The 21380-nt window shown below is 46.6% G+C and overlaps 1 protein-coding gene across 1 annotated transcript in view; it reads left to right on the top strand.

Moving 5' to 3' along the window:
- The first annotated feature begins 18254 nt into the window (after positions 1-18254).
- The window catches only part of CCKAR (cholecystokinin A receptor), a 63717-nt gene continuing 60591 nt past the window's right edge, over positions 18255-21380 (top strand). Inside the window, exons 1-2 of the mRNA XM_048508716.1 lie at positions 18255-18550; positions 20132-20383. Of these exons, the coding sequence (XP_048364673.1) occupies positions 18433-18550; positions 20132-20383 (370 nt within the window). The 5' untranslated portion in view covers positions 18255-18432. The remainder of the gene's footprint in view (positions 18551-20131; positions 20384-21380) is intronic.

The raw sequence follows: 21380 nt of genomic DNA, 5'->3' as shown, positions 1-21380 counted from the left end.
GAATGACGTGCGCTGAGGGGGCGCGACAGTGGCAGCGTCGGGGGTGCTGTGTTGTCGCCGCCCCTGTAGTGGGGAGTGCCTTGGGACCCCGCACTACTTGCTACAGTAGCGCGCAGCTACTAGTAAGTGGAAAAACGCCCTTAGATCAAGAGACTGGCACAAGAAGAAATAAGCTCACTGCCTCTCCCAGCCTGTCTTCTACAATCCAGTCCTCCTCTCCCCCTGGTGGCTGCTCTGAACCATTAAGGAAAGTGGGAGATACGGATATAGGTCTCGTTCGGTCTTGTCAAAATTGGGCCTTTTCGGATGACAACAGTGGTGCAAATTTTCATGCCTAAGGGCCAAAATTGATATGACAAAAAGGGCAGATCTTAGGCTGCCCAAAATAAATTCTGTGCTTGCGCTATGTGAGAAAGTGACACGTGTTTTGAAAGGCTAGGGGCCAAAAGAGATGTGACAAAGAACACAAACCTGTTTGTAAAAAGCAATCCTGGACATGTGCAGCAATGATTTAGGCAACTCTCTAGGAATTGCCAGAAACTCCGTGATAAACCATAGAGTTTTCTGGCAGCTCCTAGGGCCAACAAAATTTGTTTACATTACTTTTCTCCTGCCATGCCTGAGCAATAGAAAGCTGGAGCCAAAAGTGTGGCATCCTGTCCAAACTTCTGGCAAAAACTTGACAGTTCTAGAAGGAAAGATGCCAATTCAATTTTGCTAACCAAAATCAGATTCCACACATCGCTACTGACAGTTTTAAAGGGAAAAAAACCTTCCTTTAACTGTGAACATTGCCCCTCTTCTATCCATAACAGGCCTTATATTTACATTAAAGAAACAGGCACAATTTATTTCATATCAAGATCCTTCTCAGCAGAAACAATATACATTATCTCCCCAAGTCAAGAGAAACTGGGTGTCATAAACTTGGGAAAATTCACTGGCTGTTTTCAGGAATTCATTTTCAGAAAAAAAAGGGAGAAGTTTTCCCCGTATCAGTTTCAAAGGAAGAGACTAAACCTTCAGAGAAAAGGTGTACAAGAGACCCCCTTCTGCAAGCAGCATCAAAACAGCAATTTGCATCATCAGAAACCTGGATTTTTTAAAAAAAGCTACTACTGTATCTGGGAGGGAGAGAACTTACAACAAGTATTACTGTGTTACATGGCAGATTTAATAAGCAAGAAAAGGCTAAAAGCTAAGAACATAAGAACATAAGAACAAGCCAGCTGGATCAGACCAGAGTCCATCTAGTCCAGCTCTCTGCTACTCGCAGTAGCCCACCAGGTGCCTTTGGGAGCTCACATGCAGGATGTGAAAGCAATGGCCTTCTGCTGCTGTTGCTCCCGAGCACCTGGACTGTCAAGGCATTTGCAATCTCAGATCAAAGAGGATCAAGATTGGTAGCCATAGATCGACTTCTCCTCCATAAATCTGTCCAAGCCCCTTTTAAAGCTATCCAGATTGTGCCCATGTGACGATGGCTCAGTTGAATCTCTGGCCCACTAATTACTACACTGTCTCAGATTCAAGGAAATCAGATCCAAGTATGTGAATCTTACTCCTTTACATTTACCCCATCTCCCCGATTTAATTAGATTACACTACTTGTTGGACAATCCTGATCCTTCTCTCTGTATGATAGAGGCAGACTTTCTCCTGGAAATTACTAAACGCCAGTAGATTTCCTTCGACTGAACATTTATTTCCTGTATTGTATATGCTTTTTAATCCTTTTTTATTATTGTTGTACTGTTGTCTATGCCAATATAGGCTTGCTATGCTATGCTATACATTACTGTGGCTGGGAAAATTGGATGGTACCTAAGAATAAATATGCCTCAAAAAATGAAAAAGGAGTGGAGAAAGGCGATAGGATAAAGACAAAGGACAGGGGAGTGGAATTTGAAAGGTCCATAAGTCTGTTGTGAGATTTAGCTGAAGTTGTACTGCAGCAAAAGGAAGAAAAGGAAATTACGCTTTTAAAGGGAACCAGGGCTTGGGTTCGAATTTCTGCCCATAGAGCATGATTTTCCCATCCTTCTCTTCCACTGCAGCCCAAAGTGCCCTCCCCATCACATTCGACCCCCAGAAGTCAGATTTGGGGGGACATTTTTGGCAGCCCCGGGAGGTGGGGGCAGGAAACGTGCCCCACGAGTGGAAATTCTTGCACTCCCAGAAAAGTGAGTCTAAATCCAAGAGGAATCATGGAGATGCTCGGGCAGTTTACTTCCAATGATTTTTTGATCGATCTAACTCATTTAAATTAAATTCAAATACCTTTAATGGCATATAAATAGTTTAACATTAACACTGCAAGATAATAACAGCCTTTACAACTTCTGACGAGTTAAAATAACACCATTTAAACATTTAGCCACCGCTTCCAGCAGCTCGTAGTTGTGGCTGTTTAAAAGATATATAACCTTCTGTTTATCTGTAATGCCTTCACTTCCATGCAGGAAGGGGATTATGTGCTTCTTCCTATCTATCTCATAAAAAGGACAATTCAACAGCATATGATGAGATACTGTTTCCACAGAACCCATGGAACACGGGCATTTCCTTTCTTTATGTGGAATTCCAAGATGGCGCCCAAGGCTAAAGGAAGAAGGCAGGGCATTACACCCAGCTAAGGTGATTGCTCTACGCCACCGGGCCTCAAACAGGAGATAAAGGTACCGGGCTACAATTAATCTATCCACAGGTATTCCCAGAGAGATCGGGGAACAGGTTTGATTTAACTCATTTTCTGATTGAGACAGGAAGGGGAGGAATGGTGGACGGAATTCCTTGCCTGCAAAGGAAATTTGGCAGGAGCAGACAAGCAGTTTGCCCAGGCGGAATGAGCCACCTGAAAGCAAGTCAACCGTGAGAAAACAACAAAGTCAGAGCCTTCGTTCACAGGACCAAACCAAGGCCTTCTGATGTCACAAAAGAGAGTTGCTTTCAGCTCCTCATTCCATTTGTTCAGGTTCACATATCTTACTTTTTACTGCATTTGTAACCCATTTATAACTGACCCACGCTATGTCATAAACCTCCACGGCAACACTACGGTCCTATCCTGACTTATTTCAACTTGTACTCAGCACAAAAACAGGCACTGCAAACAAGATCAACTCGAACGTCGACTGCCTTTCTTCCACGAAGTCTTCAGGGCCTCTGCTCCCATTGTAGCCGCCTTCCAGCCTTCTTTTGCTTTCTTTTCCCCCCTCCCAAAACGTTTGCTTCCAATTTAGTCCGCAGCACATAGGCTGCCGCTTCAATCAAAGAATCCTTCCCTTCTTCTGTAGACAAGAGATGAGCCATGGGGGTTGGAGACCATTTCAATGTCTGCCGAGCAGCTTGGAGAAAGAACAGCCTCAATAAATCTTGTGGAGATCTTGTGCCACGGGCAAGGAAAATATTCGCTCCTGCAACAAAAAATTCCCCAGGCATTCTCTGTTGAACATCTACAGCCAAACTACAACTGTTCTTTCTGAAAGGAATTAGAAGCACGTTCAAAATGGAAACACTTGATAAGTGGAATATAATTAAACGATGTAGCCTTCCCATAAAGGTGCTTTCCTTCCCTTGTAGGGACAAACGCTTTCATACGACCCAAAAGAATGAAGCAATTCATTACTGAGGGAGCTATTCTGCTGCTATGTTTATTTTCCTGAATGCTGCTCCTCGGCTTCTTGCACCTGCCCCGATGTCTGAACTGGACCTCTGTGTTCAAAGGTTAGCAGACTTGTGTCATATGAACATAAGAACATAAGAACATAATAACAAGCCAGCTGGATCTAGTCCAGCTCTCTGCTACTCGCAGTGGCCCACCAGGGAGCTCACATGCAGGATGTGAAAGTAATGGCCTTCTGCGGCTGTTGCTCCCGAGCACCTGGACTGTTAAGGCATTTGCAATCTCAGATCAAAGAGGATCAAGATTGATAGCCGTAAATTGACTTCTCCTCCATAAATCTGCCCAAGCCCCTTTTAAAGCTATCCAGGTTAGTGGCCATCACCACCTCCCGTGTATGGGTAGTCATGGTCACCGGATGGCTTTAATAGGGGATTAGACAGATTTATGGATATCCATCAATAGGAATGATCATTAAAAGGTATGTCTGTATCCAGAAAGCAGTAAAACTCTAGATACCATAGGCAGAAGCAGTGGTGGGATCCAGAAATTTTAATAGCAGGTTCCGATGGCGGTGGGATTCAAACAGTGGCGCCGCCACACACACGCACCTCCAGTCCCTATTGGGCAGGGAGGTTGCTTTAGTAACCCCTTCTCGGCACTCAGAAAAAATTAGTAACCACTTCTAGAGAAATGGTGAGAACTGGTTGGATCCCACCTCTGGGTACAAGGCAACATCAGGTGAGATACTGGCCTCTAAATCTTGTCCGTTGGCCCTCCAAGTCAACTAGTTGGCCACTCTGTGGGACAGGTTGCTGAACTAGGTGGATACCTGGTCTGTCCCACTAGGCCTGTTATGTTTTTATGTGCTCTTTGAACACGACAACCAGCAGGAGACCAGGTGGAGGGGAGAAAGAACATAGAAGAGAACCCATGATGTCACTTCCATGAAAACCTGGAATCGACACCACACCTTTCTAGGAATCACCAGAAGCTTTTTTATAAAACCATAGAGTTTTTGACAGTAAGATGACTGATTTCATTTCTCAGGACCTGCAGGGAAACCTGAAGGTGACATCATATAGTCAGTGATGCTGTTTAAAAAAATTATTTCTCCTGCTGCCAACTGGAGTGCTGGCAAGTCAGGTCTGCTGGAGACAGGAGATTCCAGTAGACATATGGCCAGTCAATTTCATATTGCTGGCCACTGGCTTCAAGTGCTCTTGTGGGAACACAGGCAAACTGGGATCACACTGAACTAAATTGGCATCTCACAGCTGAGGCACGGGCAAACAGCCACCTTGAATTTGTCCACTAGCAGCAGCCCATTACTGAGTGGTTGTGATTTTCGTATCGGGTAGCAGTGTTCTGTACCCTTCATAGAGATACTACAGCATGCAATCATTTCCACAGCATCCTGGGCAGATCATAAGCTCACTATGAAGCACAGGAAGGAAGGAAGGAAGGAAGGAAGGAAGGAAGGAAGGAAGGAAGGAAGGAAGGAAGGAAGGAAGGAAGGAAGGAAGGAAGGAAGGAAGGAGGGAGGGAGGGAGGGAGAGAGGGAGGGAGGGAGGGAGGAAGGAAGGAAGGAAGGAAGGAAGGAAGGAGGGAAGGAAGGAAGGAAGGAAGGAAGGAAGGAAGGAAGGAAGGAAGGAAGGAAGGAAGGAAGGAAGGAAGGAAGGAAGGAAGGAAGGAAGGAAGGAAGGAAGGTCATGTAATGGCAGCCAGGAATCGTTTCAAAGTGTGGACATACACACTTGTAAAAGAGGATAGAAAATTGTAAAAGGGGATAGATTTTAGAAACATTTTAAGGGTTTTGTGAAGAAAGGGCCAGAGTCAAGCGTGGATCTGTTTGTTCAAACACCACTTAGCAATGTAAATAAAGACTTGCTAATCAGAATGCTAATCAGCCTGACATCCTCCCAGCACTTATTCCCTGTTGCGGTACAATGCGACACACACCCAGAACTCTGTCTGAATTACCTATAGTCATTTTTCTGCAGAATGCATTTTCCTAAGCATGATATAGGCAAAACAACGACCGTGATGACAGATCGCATAAGTTGCAAAATTCATCTATAGTGATACTCTGGAAATATTTTCTGCTTGACAGATTCCTTCAGGCTTCACGGGAATCGTTCGGTCTCATTTCTTTTCCGACAGTGTCAGTTGCATGCCAGCTGCCAGAGAACTGGTTTGCAGAGAAGGAAGGGCCCCAAACTGGTTCAGACTGGGAGAAGCAAGGATCTCAGCCTTCCCACCATCTTCCTGTTTTCTTTACACGAAAGCAGTGGTCCAGTGGTCATCACGTACCCCACATCATGTGGTCCAGTGGTCATCATTTACCAGTGGTCATCACGTGCCCCACAGGGGGTACAAGTACTGGTAGCCAGAAAACTAGCCCTTGTAAGGGCCCCAAACTGGTTCAGACTGGGAGAAGCAGGGATCTCAGCCTTCCCACCATCTTCTTGTTTTCTTTACATGAAAGCAGTGGTCCAGTGGTCATCATGTACCCCACATCACGTGGTTTGGTGGTCATCATTTACCAGTGGTCATCACGTGCCCCACAGGGGGTTCAAGTACTGGTAGACAGAAAACTAGCCCTTGTAAGGGCCCCAGACTGGGAGAGGCAGGAATCTCAGCCTTCCCACCATCTTCTTGTTTTCTTTACATGAAAGCAGTGGTCCAGTGGTCATCATGTACCCCACATCACGTGGTTTGGTGGTCATCATTTACCAGTGGTCATCACGTGCCCCACAGGGGGTTCAAGTACTGGTAGACAGAAAACTAGCCCTTGTAAGGGCCCCAGACTGGGAGAGGCAGGAATCTCAGCCTTCCCACCATCTTCTTGTTTTCTTTACATGAAAGCAGTGGTCCAGTGGTCATCACGTATCCCACATCACGTGGTTTGGTGGTCATCATTTACCAGTGGTCATCACGTGCCCCACAGGGTACAAGTGCTGGTAGCCAGAAAACTAGCCCTTGTAAGGGCTGTGGCTCGATAGTAGAGCATCTGCTTGGCATGCAGAAAGTCCCAGGTTCAATGCCCGGGATCTCCACTTGAAAGGACCAGGCAGCAGATGATGGAAAAGACCTCTGCCTGGGACCCAGGAGAGCTGCAGCCAGTCTGAATGGGCAAGGTTGATTTTGATGGACCAACGATCTGCTTCATTATAAGGCCATTTCCTGGGGTTAGCATGTTTGAGTGCTGTCATGGGCTCACAGTCAGCCAACCAGAAGTCCTCCAAAGAGGGCCTCAAGCACAGCCAGAAACCTCACAGGATGCAGACAGAGCTGGCCCAAGCCAAGAGTTAAAAGTCAGAGTGCTTGCAGAAGCACCACCGACCACGGAGGCCTGAGCTAGAAGTCCACCCAGCTTAGCCGAGTCTGTGAGGCAGCTAAGAATCCATACCCGGCAAAAATTGCACTCTAAAAGGCACAGTGCATGCTTGGAGGCCCTAAAGCAGTGATGGTGAACCTTTTCAAGACCAAGTGCCCAAATTGCAACCCAAAGCCCACTGATTTATCGCAAAGTGCCAACACAGCAATTTAACCTGAATACTGAGGTTTTAGTTTAGAAAAAACGTTTGGCTCCGAGGTGTGCATTACTCGGGAGTAAGCTTGGTGGCAGACGGTGGCTTTGCTTTGAAGCAACCGTGCAACTCTTCCAATGGGTGAATCATGACCCTAGGAGGGTTTACTCAGGAGCAAGTCCCATTGCCAGCAACCGAGCTTACTCCCAGGTAAGGGATTGCACTTTAGTTCTTCGCATGAAAATCAGTGGGGTTTAACAGCGCTTAACAGGGTTGGCTTCCCTACACTGCCTCCCCAAACTAGGACTTAGGTTTAATGCTAATTATCAAGCCCAGCGGCCCAGGCCAGCCTAGATGTGTTGGGGGGGGGCAACTTTGTTTGCACATGCCCACAGAGAGGGCTCTGAGTGCCACCTCTGGCACCCGTGCCATAGGTTTGCCACCACTGCCCTAAAGCATCGCAGAGAACTCTGTGAGTCAGCTCAGGATCAAGACTGAGCAGCAGCACAGACATATAAGAGACAGCTCTGGGAAGGGGAAGCTATGGTTGCACAACTATGCACATATTGAACCTTCTCTAGTTGTGTCACCATAGCTTCTCAGACAGCCCCCTCAAAACAAAAAGAAAACAAAAAAACAAGCACACTGTACCCCTAGGCTAAACGAATCTTATTAATCTCCTTTTTTCAGTGGAATAGCAAACAGATAAGGTGCAAGCAGAGGAAACCTCTGCGGGGACTGTTCACAGAGAATCTGCTGCAGCATACAAAATGGTGGGCACAAGCGGCGGAAAAGAAAACAAGAGTCTTGGGTGGGAGAAATAAAGCTATTCCTGCCTGCTGGCATTCGCTCAGCCATCATACTTCCAAAGAACATGGCGGGAAATTGGCAGAAAGCAGCGTCTTCTGCCGTTCCACCAGTGAATTTCAAAATTACGGCATCCGTCTTTAGGTGGCTGCCTGGCAACCTTAATTAAAACAGTGTTCAGAAACGCAGAATACATCGGGCAATCTGATCCGAGCAGTTCACTTTTCAGCTGCAATTAACACGAATTGGGTTTTAAGAGCTGGCAGATTCACAGTTGCAGAAAATGAAATGACACTTCCCCAGCAGGTGGAGGTGACCCTGCATTTGATTTGAACTGAAGAAGAAGAAGAAGAAGAAGAAGAAGAAGAAGAAGAAGAAGAAGAAGAAGAAGAAGAAGAAGAAGAAGAAGAAGAAGAAGAAGAAGAAGAAGAAGAAGAAGAAGAAGAAGAAGAAGAAGAGAAAGAGAAGAAGGAGGAGGAGGGGGGGAGGGAGGAGGAGGAGGAGGAGGAGGAGGAGGAGGAGGAGTTTGGATTTATATCCCCCCTTTCTCTCCTGCAGGAGACTCAAAGGGGCTTACAATCTCCTTGCCCTTCCCCCCTCACAACAAACACCCTGTGAGGTAGGTGGGGCTGAGAGAGCTCCGAAAAGCTGTGACTAGCGCAGGGTCACCCAGCTGGCGTGTGTGGGAGCGTACAGGCTAATCTGAATTCCCCAGATAAGCCTCCACAGCTCAGGCGGCAGAGCTGGGAATCAAACCCGGTTCCTCCAGAATAGATACACGAGGTCTTAACCTCCTACGCCACTGCTGTACAACTAGCTGTGAATAGAGAAGGGCCTTCTGGGCTGCCAACCTTCAGGCGGGGCATGGAGATCTCCCAGAATCGTGACTGATCTCTAGACGACAGATGTCAGTTCACCTGGAGAAAATGGCTCTTCGAAGGGTGGCCTGTATGGCATTATATCCCTCAGAGATATCTTTCTTCCCCCAACTCCTCCTGCCCTAGGTTCCACCCCCAAATCTCTAGCCAGCCCATAGCTGGTAGCTCTACTTATATCTATCTCTTAATATTCAGCTGAGTAGGTCAAGCAGTAAAAGGACACACACACACACATTTGAGGGCAACATTCTGCTTCTCATACCAGCATTCTCTGGACACAAAGGGGCTTTCCCCACTACAGAAGGGAGCTAAGGTCGACTGGGTTCCCTTCAGTGGAGGGCAATTCCAGGCTGTCCCCACAGCAACTGAGTTGGCCCCCTGGAACCGAGCTAAGTGGGTGGGATCATCTTGGTGCCTGTTTCGCTCCTTGATCGTGATTGGAGCTTGTGTTACGGCGGGAAACGGGAGCGTTCTTTTTTTAAACAGTTTTTACAGTTTACAGTTTACAGTTACATGCGCTTTCTACCCGCCACAACTCTCCCGTTCTGCGCATGCCACAAAAGCGGCTCGTGATTGGTTGAACGGATGAGGTGTCGTTTCGATGCTTCCCCACTTCGAAGCTTCGAAGCTGTATCGACCTTGTTCCGGCAGAAAAGTGTAGTTCATAACTGCGACACGGATGTCGCAGTTCTGAGGGAGGTGGAACTGAGACAAAACAACGTTGAGCTCGGGGGCAGTGGGTATTCACTGAGGCGAACCTAGGTCGAAACCAGTTCAACTCTGTCAGTGGGGAAAGCCCCAAACAGGGACACCCTTTCCCCCATGCTGGACAGAGAGACAGCTCTTTTGAAACACCTCCAACCCTTCTGTTCCAGCTGGGTTTTATCGGAATTGGGTAACCGCTCCATTCTTTTGAGGGGACGGCAGAAAGGGCAAGGAATCTTCCAGTCCCGCTCCAGTTTCTTTTCCGTCCTCGCCTCCCACCCGCCCCTTCAAATCGTGGGCCCCAGACTGTGAAACTAAAGTATTTTGTTTCTCTTTTTAGTGTTTTTCTTTTATTTTCTCCAGTGGGGTGAGGGGAGGATGGGCTGTTTGGGGAGGTCAGGGTGTGTTGTTTTATTGCATTATCATTTTTTATTATTATGAAACTTCAGGGAATAAGATAAGAGGGGGAAACATGCATGCAGGTAACATCGCCTGGGGAAAAGCTCTGGTTTTATTTCTTCATTTGAGATATTTATAGCCCGTGTTTCTCCCCAGGTTGAGCCTGCTCTGTCCCTGCAGGAGGCAATTTTGCCAGGCAGGCGATTTTTGTTGCCCTGATTAACAGAGAATGTTTCCAGGAAGCAGTTGTTGGTAGCTTGAGATATTTTGCAGCCTTGGCTCCACCTTGCTCAGTGGTTGGGGTTGCCAACTCTGGAATGGGGAATTTCTGGAGATTTGGGGGTCAAGTGTGAAGAGGGCGGGGTAAGGAGAGGGAGGGGAGAGACTTTTGCAGTGGGCAATACCAGAGAGTCCACCCTCCTAAGCATCTGATTTCTCCAGGAGAACTGATCTCTGTGCTCTGGACATGTAATTCAAGGAGATCTGTGCCATTTTTACCGGGATGCCAGCCACCAGATGGGCTTGCGGGGGGGCTGTGGGGTTTGGGGTTTGGAGAGACCTCAGAGGGATATTATGTCATCGAGGCGACCCTCTAAAGCAGTCACCTTTTCCAGGTGAACTGCTCTTGGTCATCTGGAGATCAATTGCAATAGGAGGAGATCTCCAGGTACCCACCTGGAAATTGGCAACCCCAATATGCTTATGGGCTGAAGGGTAAACAAGACACAAACCGAACAGTGTGAATCATAGGTAGGCTAATCATTTGTCCTGTGGAACAGGCAATCTCTTGCTCTCAGTTCCCTTCTCACAACAAGGTAGAACAGAAGAACGAATGGGGAGAAAAAATGGGGCTGTGCGTGAAAGGGCATCCATAGCACCTTCTCCTGGAAATTTATTTATTTAATCCAGGGGTCTTCAAACTATGGCTCCCCAGATGTTCATAGACTACAATTCCCAATTGGCCATGCTGGCAGGGGCTGATGGCAATTGTAGTCCATGAACATCTGGAGGGCCATAGTTTGAAGACCCCTGATTTAATCTATTTATTATTTCACATTTTTATCCTGCCCTATCCGGAAAGGCTCAGGGATGTTACAACAATTAAGACACCATAAAACAACATTATCGTTAAAACTGAAAAACGCCTGTAACATATTAAAACAATAGATTAATAAATAATGTATAAAAAATAGATGGCATTTTAAGAATCAGATCATCCACTCCTACCCCCCTGGTTTCGGAGGCTGAGAGGAGCTGTTGGTACTGGCTAGCTAGTTGGAAAATGCCCGGTGGAACAACCAGGTTTTGCAAGCCCTGTGGAATGGAGATAGTTCCCACAGGGCACTAACCTTGGCTGGTAGTTTGTTCCACCAGGCTGGAGCCAGGACTGAAAAAGCCCTGGCTCGTGTTGAAGCCAGCCGGATGTCTCTGGGGCTGGGGACCGACAAAGGTTCCCCTCCAAATGACACCACATCCTCCAAATCACTTGAAGACAAAAGGGTCCCCTCCAAATGACATCACATCCTCCAAATCACTTGAAAACAAAAGGGTCCTCTCCAAATGACATCACATCCTCCAAACCACTTGAAAATAAAAGGTTCCCCTCCAAATGACATCACATCCTCCAACCCACTTAAAGACAAAAGGGTCCCCTCCAAATGACACCACATCCTCCAAATCACTTGAAGACAAAAGGGTCCCCTCCAAATGACATCATATCCTCCAAATCACTTGAAGACAAAAGGGTCCCCTCCAAATGACATCACATCCTCCAAATCACTTGAAAACAAAAGGGTCCCCTCCAAATGACATCACATCCTCCAAACCACTTGAAAATAAAAGGTTCCCCTCCAAATGACATCATATCCTCCAAACCACTTAAAGACAAAAGGGTCCCCTCCAAATGGCATCACATCCTCCAAATCACTCGAAGACAAAAGGGTCCCCTCCAAATGACATCACATCCTCCAAATCACTCAGACAAAAGGTTCCCCTCCAAATGACATCATATCCTCCAAATCACTTGAAGACTAAAGGGTCCCCTCCAAATGACATCACATCCTCCAAATCACTTGAAGACAAAAGGTTCCCCTCCAAATGACATCACATCCTCCAAATCACTTGAAGACTAAAGGGTCCCCTCTAAATGACACCACATCCTCCAAATCACTTGAAGACTAAAGGGTCCCCTCTAAATGACATCACATCCTCCAAACCACTTGAAAATAAAAGGTTCCCCTCCAAATGACATCATATCCTCCAAACCACTTAAAGACAAAAGGGTCCCCTCCAAATGGCATCACATCCTCCAAATCACTCGAAGACAAAAGGGTCCCCTCCAAATGACATCACATCCTCCAAATCACTTGAAGACAAAAGGTTCCCCTCCAAATGACATCACATCCTCCAAATCACTTGAAGACTAAAGGGTCCCCTCTAAATGACATCACATCCTCCAAACCACTTGAAAATAAAAGGTTCCCCTCCAAATGACATCATATCCTCCAAACCACTTAAAGACAAAAGGGTCCCCTCCAAATGGCATCACATCCTCCAAATCACTCGAAGACAAAAGGGTCCCCTCCAAATGACATCACATCCTCCAAATCACTCGAAGACAAAAGGTTCCCCTCCAAATGACATCACATCCTCCAAATCACTTGAAGACTAAAGGGTCCCCTCTAAATGACATCACATCCTCCAAACCACTTGAAAATAAAAGGTTCCCCTCCAAATGACATCATATCCTCCAAACCACTTAAAGACAAAAGGGTCCCCTCCAAATGGCATCACATCCTCCAAATCACTCGAAGACAAAAGGGTCCCCTCCAAATGACATCACATCCTCCAAATCACTCAGACAAAAGGTTCCCCTCCAAATGACATCATATCCTCCAAATCACTTGAAGACTAAAGGGTCCCCTCCAAATGACATCACATCCTCCAAATCACTTGAAGACAAAAGGTTCCCCTCCAAATGACATCACATCCTCCAAATCACTTGAAGACTAAAGGGTCCCCTCCAAATGACATCACATCCTCCAAATCACTTGAAGACAAAAGGTTCCCCTCCAAATGACATCATATCCTCCAAATCACTTGAAGACTAAAGGGTCCCCTCTAAATGACACCACATCCTCCAAATCACTTGAAGACAAAAGGTTCCCCTCCAAATGACATCACATCCTCCAAATCACTTGAAGACAAAAGTGTCCCCTCCAAATGACATCACATCCTCCAAATCACTTGAAGACAAAAGGGTCCCCTCTAAATGACATCACATCCTCCAAATCACTTGAAGACAAAAGGGTCCCCTCCAAATGACATCACATCCTCCAAACCACTTGAAGACGAAAGTTCCCCCCCAAATGACATCACATCACTCCAAATCCCCAAGCTCTATGGTAAAGAACAAAGCAATTGGAGGAATTCCTAGAGGATCACCCAGAACTGGCATCACACCCACACACCCAAATTCCACACTCCCCAGGCACTCACCACCAAATCTCCTGACCCTTCCCAGTGCAGGCCGGGCAACACAAATTTAGGGAACAGCATATGATTCATATGCTAGTTTCCAAATTAGTTTGATAAATTCTCCGAGCTGTCCTGGAAGGCAGATAGAGAGGCATGCCACCAGAGCAAACTTGAGGAACAATAACAGAATGAAAGGACGAAATCTGCTCATATCAGGAAGGAGGAATAAATTAACAATAGGATGGGTGTGGGGCTGCAGAGGGTGTCCAAAGGTCTTCTTGTACAGATGCTGACATTCCCATCATTCCTAGGGGCTACATCACTTGCACAGAGGTCCATCAAATCAACGAAAATTAGTCACTGACCCTCTTTGTGCCAATTAACACATTTCTAGAGCTGTCTACTGATTAAAGCCATTTTCGTCAACTACCTTCTAATCAATTATATTTAAATGCATTTGCATATTACTGTAACCTAAACATCAGTGGTGTTTATGACCATTAAAGGAGACGAGAGAACCGTTTGCATCTTAACAAAATGCATCATTGTTGGTAGAAAATGGCTAGCTAATATCAATTAAAGCCCTGGACTTTGGAAAAAAAATGTAAGCAAATTTCGGCCACAGTGTCGGCCACAGCAACTAAAATGTGCTCCCCCATCCCTGGCTAAACTAAAAACTTCCTGGTCTTAATCTAATCATTAAGAATGACTGGAGTTCACAGCTTGGATTAGAGCAGATGCAGCAGAGTTCTCGTCTGGGGAGAAAGGCAGCAGCAAGCCTTTATTGGGGAGAAAGGGGGTAGGAATCATGTGGAAATCTGAACCTACACAAGCACATGCGACCATCTTGTACTAGGGATGCCAGTCTCCAGGTGGGCCCTGGGAATCCCCCAGAATCATCAGACTACTGAGATTGGTTCCCCTAGAGAAAATGGGTGCTTTGGAGGAGGAGCAGCAGTGGTGTAGGACGTTAAGAGCTCGTGTATCTAATCTGGAGGAACTGGGTTTGATTCCCAGCTCTGCCGCCTGAGGTGTGGAGGCTTATCTGGGGAATTCAGATTAGCCTGTACACTCCCACACACGCCAGCTGGGTGACCTTGGACTAGTCACAGCTTTTCGGAGCTCTCTCAGCCCCACCCACCTCACAGGGTGTTTGTTGTGAGGGGGGAAGGGCAAGGAGATTGTAAGCCCCTTTGAGTCTCCTGCAGGAGAGAAAGGGGGGATATAAATCCAAACTCCTCCTCCTCCTCCTCCTCTTCTTCTTCTTCTTCTTCTTCACTGTACCCCACTGGGGTCTCTGTCCTCCCCAGGTGTCATATCTTGAGGATTTTCCCAACTTGGAGCTTGCAACCCATGTTCCCCTCCAGTGACCAGGAAGGACTTGGCAACCCTAATTTATACCGGGACAAACCATTGGTCAGTATTGCCCAGTGTCTCTTCCATGAGTAGCAGTAGCAAACGCAGTCTTTTCATACACAATGAATTATGCACTTTAATCCACTGTCAAAGCAGTTTAATCTTTGTTTGAAAGTGGATGTTGGCTTTTTTACGCATTAAAATCCAGCAGCAAAGTGGATTGGAAGTGCGCTATGCAGAGCGTGAAAGCATCTCTGATTTTTTCCCCGGCCCCACTACAAAAGATATCTCAAACTGAGGGGAAACTGGTGCATATTCCATGAAAACCAGGGGGTCTTGTATTCATCTGTGGCCCATCCCACAAAAAAATGTGGAGAGGGCCACATCATCATGTGAAAGCATGGTTTTTGATTGGCAGCTGTTTTTCAATAGCCTATCTGCACTTTGACAATTTTATTTCATTTTTAACTGAGTCAAATGAGTAAATGTGAAAGCATGGTGACAACCCAGCTGGATGGATGGATGGATGGATGGATGGATGGATGGATGGATGGATGGATGGATGGATGGATGGATGGATGGATGGATGGATGGATGGATGGATGGATGGATGGATGGATGGATGGATGGATGGATGGATGGATGGATGCTAGGAAGAGAGAAGGTTAAACCATTCCTCCATTCTACATCTCTCAGAAAACATTTGTTCTACCGGTAGGCTATGGACCTTTCCCTGCACCCCTGATTTTACCCCTGCTCAGTACAGAAGAAGAGGAGGAGGAGGAGGAGGAGGAGGAGGAGGAGTTTGAATTTATATCCCCCCTTTGTCTCCTGTAGAAGACTCAAAGGGGCTTATAATATCCTTTCCCTTCCCCTCTCACAACAAACACCCTGTGAGGTGGGTGGGGCTGAGAGAGCTCCGAAAAGCTGTGACTAGCCCAAGATGGCGTGTGTGGGAGTGCACAGGCTAATCTGAATTCCCCAGATAAGCCTCCACAGCTCAAGCGGCAGAGCGGGGAATCAAACCCGGTTGCTCCAGATTAGAATGCACCTGTTCTTAACCACTACACCACTGCTGCTCCTGAGAATGGTTTCAGAGTGAAGCCCTGGCATCCACAGACACTTAGTTCTGTAGTCTTCCCCATACAGAAAGTTTTTTCTAGGTGGGAGAATCTGCAAATATGACCTCCGCTAACTCTCCTAACCACTGTCTGAAGTGGCATACTCAACAATAGCCACCAAACGGAGCTCAGGACCAAACTGGATTTTATATGACATTACATACGGACTGTTGGAATTCAAGAATCTTGGTCTCTCAAGAACTAGTTAGATTCTAGATCCAGTAATTTTGCAGAATAAAGAAGATTGTTGCACACAAGAAAGCCCCGATTCATCTCTGTATGTGCCAGGAACAAAAATAACTCAAAGCTTTTTGTCTGTTCAAATTCATATAATACCTTGATTGTAGAAATTCCATTTCTAGATAGGACAGAATAAATATAGTTTCCTGATGTAGTCTAACTAGGATGGAGAGAGATACAGGACCTGTGTCCTCCCTTCAAGGTGGTAAGATGGAGACGCGGATTGCCATCTGTTAGGAGTGCTTTGATGGTGTGTTCCTGCGTTGCAGGGGGTTGGACTTGATGGCCGTTGGGGGTCTCTTCCCAACTCTATGATTCTATGATTCTCAGTGTGTGTGTGAGTGAGAAGAGGTATGAGAAGAAGCAGGGAGGAAGAAAGTTTCCTGAGAACAGCTGTCAAAGGGATAATGTCAGAGCAGTAGAGAAAGGATGCTCAGTGCCTCAACCCCTCTATCTTTCTGGCTCTATAGACAAGCCCCCTTTGGAAGTCTGAGGTTAAGAGACAGCGCAAAGTCCTTCACTTCCAACAAGAACACATTCATGGATTTTAATTTTAAACTGAAAAGCCACAATGGAATCTAGGGCTCCTTCCGCACATGCAAAATAATGCACTTTCAAACTGCTTTCAGTGCTCTTTGAAGCTGTGCGGAATAGCAAAATCCACTTGCAAACAGTTGTGAAAGTGGTTTGAAAACGCATTATTTTGCGTGTGCGGAAGGGGCCTAGGAGTTTGAAGGAAGGGACAGTGGCTCGAGTCTCCTTGGCCCAGCTGGTTTTTTCCCCCCTCACAGGGGACAAGATAGGTATATCTGTCAGTGTCTGTTCCTCTATGGAAGTGAAGCAGCTTGCAAAGAGAGATTTTAAATGACAAGCAGAGGGAAAGGAAAGCATCACATCAGCCGCTTACAGCTTCCCCGGCTGCTTTTCAGCCTAACAAAAAAACACTGGTGGCTGTTCTGTTTCCTGCACACTGGAACCCAGTCCCAGCGATTTCTGGGGGATCAGAATGAATGGGGATACCTATCTTAACAACTAAGGTTCATGATCGTGGTCACAAATCAACCAAGAACTGGGTGCACCTCAGAGGTGGGATCCAGCAGGTTCTCACCAGTTCCCGAGAGTGGGTTGCTAATTATTTGTGTGTGCCGAGAGGGGGTTACTAATTGGGTCCGCTTTTCCACTTCCACGCCCTCGCCTCCCCAAGAGGTCTCCTGCCTTTGAACGTGAAGGTTCCATAAAGCAATTGTGACTAATAATGTAACTCCCTGAACTGGGTTAATCCCTTCCAGGTACTGCAATTCATGGATTCTCAGCCTTTCGTACTTTTTATCTCACCAGTCTCTATCAAAGAACCTGTGTGTTTCACCCATTTTCTATAATGTGATGATGATTTAGAAATGACCTGGTGCAAAAATATTTTTTGGGGTCGTGGTGGGGTGGCTGCCCATGGGGGGGCATCCAACTCAGGTTTTGCCCAGGGCTCAGGTTTGCCAAGGTACGCCTCTGCCCCCTTTGCTGAGGGGGGGCTGGCGAGGGAACCTGTTACTAAACATTTTGGATCCCACCACTGGTGCATCTCTGTTTTCGCACTCTGTTTCAGACAGCAGGCATCACATTTTACTGACCTGTTAAGGAAGAAAGGCACAGTATCAGTTAATGTGACGCTTTTTAAAAAAGGGCTGTCCAGTGCATGAAATATTATTTCTTTTGCTGCACACCCCCTTGAACTCGGGGTTATTTAGTTCGGGGTAAGCACATTTCAAATCTGGCTGTATGTCTGATTTGTGGCAGTTGAAAGCACAGGTAATTTATCGCCCAGAGGTTATAAACAGTGGTGGACAAAGAAGTCCGGAGTCTGTGTCAGCTCAGAGCCCTTGTGCAAGGGGTTAATTTTTTTGTCATTGCTACTCCAGCGTGGTTATGATCCACAATGCCAGACTCAGCTCGGTCAATAGCAGAAAGGGGTGGATCTAAAGGGAGAGGAAAGTGTGTTTGTGTGTGTGTGTGTGTGAGAGAGAGAGAGAGCTTTTGTGCGTGCTTGCACTTCCCTCTGCGGCATCCAAGCGGTTTGGTGCCTAACTTGAAGCAACCTTTCCCATGCTTCTTAGAATTCAGGGGACTCAGCCCTCGCTGCAGATGGCTGAAAAGAGACTTCTGGGGGCAGCAGACCTTGTCCAGCTGGCAGGTTTCTTTTAGGCCTATTTGTGCTCCTCAAAAGAATGGGCAGATAGTGCCCCCCCCCCAAAAAAACTACACTTTCTCCCACTGAAACCAATCTTTGGAGTGTGAAAAGGATGGCTGTCATTAACGGTAGCTTGCTTGACATCAACACCAACGATTCGGAACTCCTGTGCAAGCTCGTCTCGGGGAAAAATCCTTTTTACTGCAGGAACCGAACCCATCGTTTTAAAGGTAGGTGCCTTTTCTTAAAAACAAGCAAACGTTCAAACAGTTATCCAGTTTCAGCAGCGGCAATTTTACAGGACTCAGTTGATCGAGGATTTTGAGGCAAGCTCAGAGGAAACAAACCCAGGCTTGCTGATAAACCCCGAGGAAAGAGTGAGAAGCCGGACATTCATGTTCAGTCCTAACTAAAATTACAGAAAAGTGTGGGAATTTGCTAGGAAAGTGCATGGTTGCAGGACAGAGAATGTGAAGGAGAGTGAGTGAAAACAACAATGTCTAAATTTTAAAAACAAAGCAAATGCCACTGTTTTTCTTAAGAGCAATGTATTGAAGGGATGAACCTGAGCATGTTATATCCTAGTTGTCAAACATGTTGCTAGCTTTAACTCTTGCTTTATTCCTTCCTAGTTTGAATTAGACTCTTACATACTAAAAAAATCAGGGAGTCACAAACTTTCTAATATGGAAATGTTATGGTAAGTGGTGGTAAATAGTCCTGGGCAAAGGTTTGAGGTGCCGAGTGCAGTATGGTTTTAAAGGAAAGTACCACGTGTATTGGGGTAAATTACAGTCAGGTGCACGACCCACTATAGAGTCAATCAGCCCAAACACAAATCAAATCTGTGGTTTCCAGCAGTCTAGCCAGGAGGGCTCATTAAATCCCGTTTAATTGCTTTTCTGTTATGGAAGCTGAGAGAGCCTTAATTTTATGAGAACTTCCACTGCTCTTTTAGAGCCAGGCTCCCCATTTAGCTGTGTGTGTGTGTGTGTGTGTGTGTGTGTGTGTGTGTGTGTGTGTGTGTGTGTGTGTGTGTGTGTGTGTGTGTGTGTGTGTGTGTGATTTATATCCCCCCTTTCTCTCCTGCAGGAGACTCAAAGGGGCTTCCAATCTCCTTGCCCTTCCCCCCTCACAACAAACACCCTGTGAAGTGGGTGGGGCTGAGAGAGCTCCGAGAAGCTGTGACTAGCCCAAGGTCACCCAGCTGGCATGTGTGGGAGTGTACAGGCTGATCTGAATTCCCCAGATAAGCCTCCACATCTCAGGCGGCAGAGCTGGGAATCAAACCCGGTTCCTCCAGATTAGATACACGAGCTCTTAACCTCCTACGCCACTGCTGCGAGGTACATTTGCGATGGACAGAGAACAGGGCTTGTTTAGCCCTTTCCCTTTCCTTTCCTCTCCAGCTCACACACCGGCCCCTTCTCCCGATTTGACTAGTGAACATGAATCTGGGGACTAGGCTAGGAGAAAAGCAGCTAATGGCAGAATGGGTTAAGCGGGATTATTCTGGCCCACGGTTTCTCCCACTGCTTTGCACATCGGTCAAAAGTCAGATATTTGCCAAACTTGTGGCTGCAGCTCTAGCGGATGTAGAGAGGGTGGTTTAGAGGCTGGGCTTCCGACCAGTGCTGCAGGTCTCGCGGCGCTGAGAAACACTTCAACCACTAAAACGTGCCCTTTTGTCACGTAGCCATCCCGAACCCCAGAGCCCTGCCATCTGGCCACACTTAGCTGAAGCCCGAGAGACTTTATCAAGATCTGCCACCGCCTCTTCCAACCGAGATTGTTTTCCGTGTCGTTTTCAGATTTAGACCAGACAGTCCGAATTCTGCTCTATTCCCTGATATTCCTGCTCAGCGTCTTGGGCAACACTCTAGTCATCATCGTGCTGATCAGAAACAAGAGGATGAGGACCGTCACCAACATATTCCTGCTCTCGCTGGCGATCAGCGACCTGATGCTGTGTTTCTTCTGCATGCCCTTCACTTTCATTCCTAACATTCTGCAGGACTTCATTTTCGGCCGCACCCTCTGCAAAATTACCAGCTACTTCATGGGTGAGTCTTGGAATGCCAACTTTACTGTCATTGCCTCGTTGGGAAGGTTTCCAACCTTTGGCCTTTGGAGAGGCGTTGTTTTGCTCGTAGAAGGTCGTAGCATCTGTTTTGCTCGTAGAAGGTTCTAGGTTCAATTCTTGGCATTGCCAGTTAAAGGGCCTCAAGTAACAGGTGATAGGAAAGGCTTTTGCACTGTCTGCCCCCTTGGAGAACTGTTGCCAATCAGAGTAGACAATACTGAAATAGACAGACCAATAGCATGACTTGGTAGAAACGTCAAACAATGAGGAATTTCAATACAATACAATACAATACAATACAATACAATACAATAAACCTTTAATAGCATATTATCAGAATCCAATGAGGAATTTCAAAAATCCTCAGTGGTATAAGGCAGCCTCTCACTAGACCCAGTACCTATTGACGTGAGTGCAAAGGATTCTGGGTGCCTTTCTAGAGAGTCCGCATTAAACTGGTGCTTGGGCATTGGTGCTTTTGTGGTTCCCTTGCATGCTTTTGTGGATGAACATGACAGGGACACCGAGATGGATCATTCTGGGAAGTTCATTTGCCATTACTGATCTTACTGGGGAAACCATGTGAGCTTCCAGGGATCTCAAGATGTCTCAGAGCCAGTTTGAAATCATTGCTCTGTATCAGTGATCCTCAACATGCTCCGCTTCGGCACTACATATCAGCTGGCGTACTTCCCTCAGTGTGCTTGTTGGCACCTTCTTGACCTCGTTCCATATTTCTTCCTGATCATTATCAAGGTTTCCTTCTTCTCTTCATTCTCCTTTGCCTTGTTGCTCATGTCCCACCCTTTCCTTGTCGCCTTCCATGTTCCTTCCTTCCTTCCTTCCTTCCTTCCTTCCTTCCTTCCTTCCTTCCTCCCTTCCTCCCTTCCTCCCTCCCTCCTTCTTTCCCTCCTGAATCTGCCTAATCCCCCTCAAAGCCAGCTATGCTAGTGGCCATCACAATGTACACAGGCAGC

This window comes from Sphaerodactylus townsendi, linkage group LG10 (genome assembly GCF_021028975.2).
Source record: "Sphaerodactylus townsendi isolate TG3544 linkage group LG10, MPM_Stown_v2.3, whole genome shotgun sequence".
NCBI classification, from domain to species: domain Eukaryota; kingdom Metazoa; phylum Chordata; class Lepidosauria; order Squamata; family Sphaerodactylidae; genus Sphaerodactylus; species Sphaerodactylus townsendi.
Note: the sequence above shows the minus strand (reverse complement) of the source record. Positions and strands in the feature narration are given on the sequence as shown.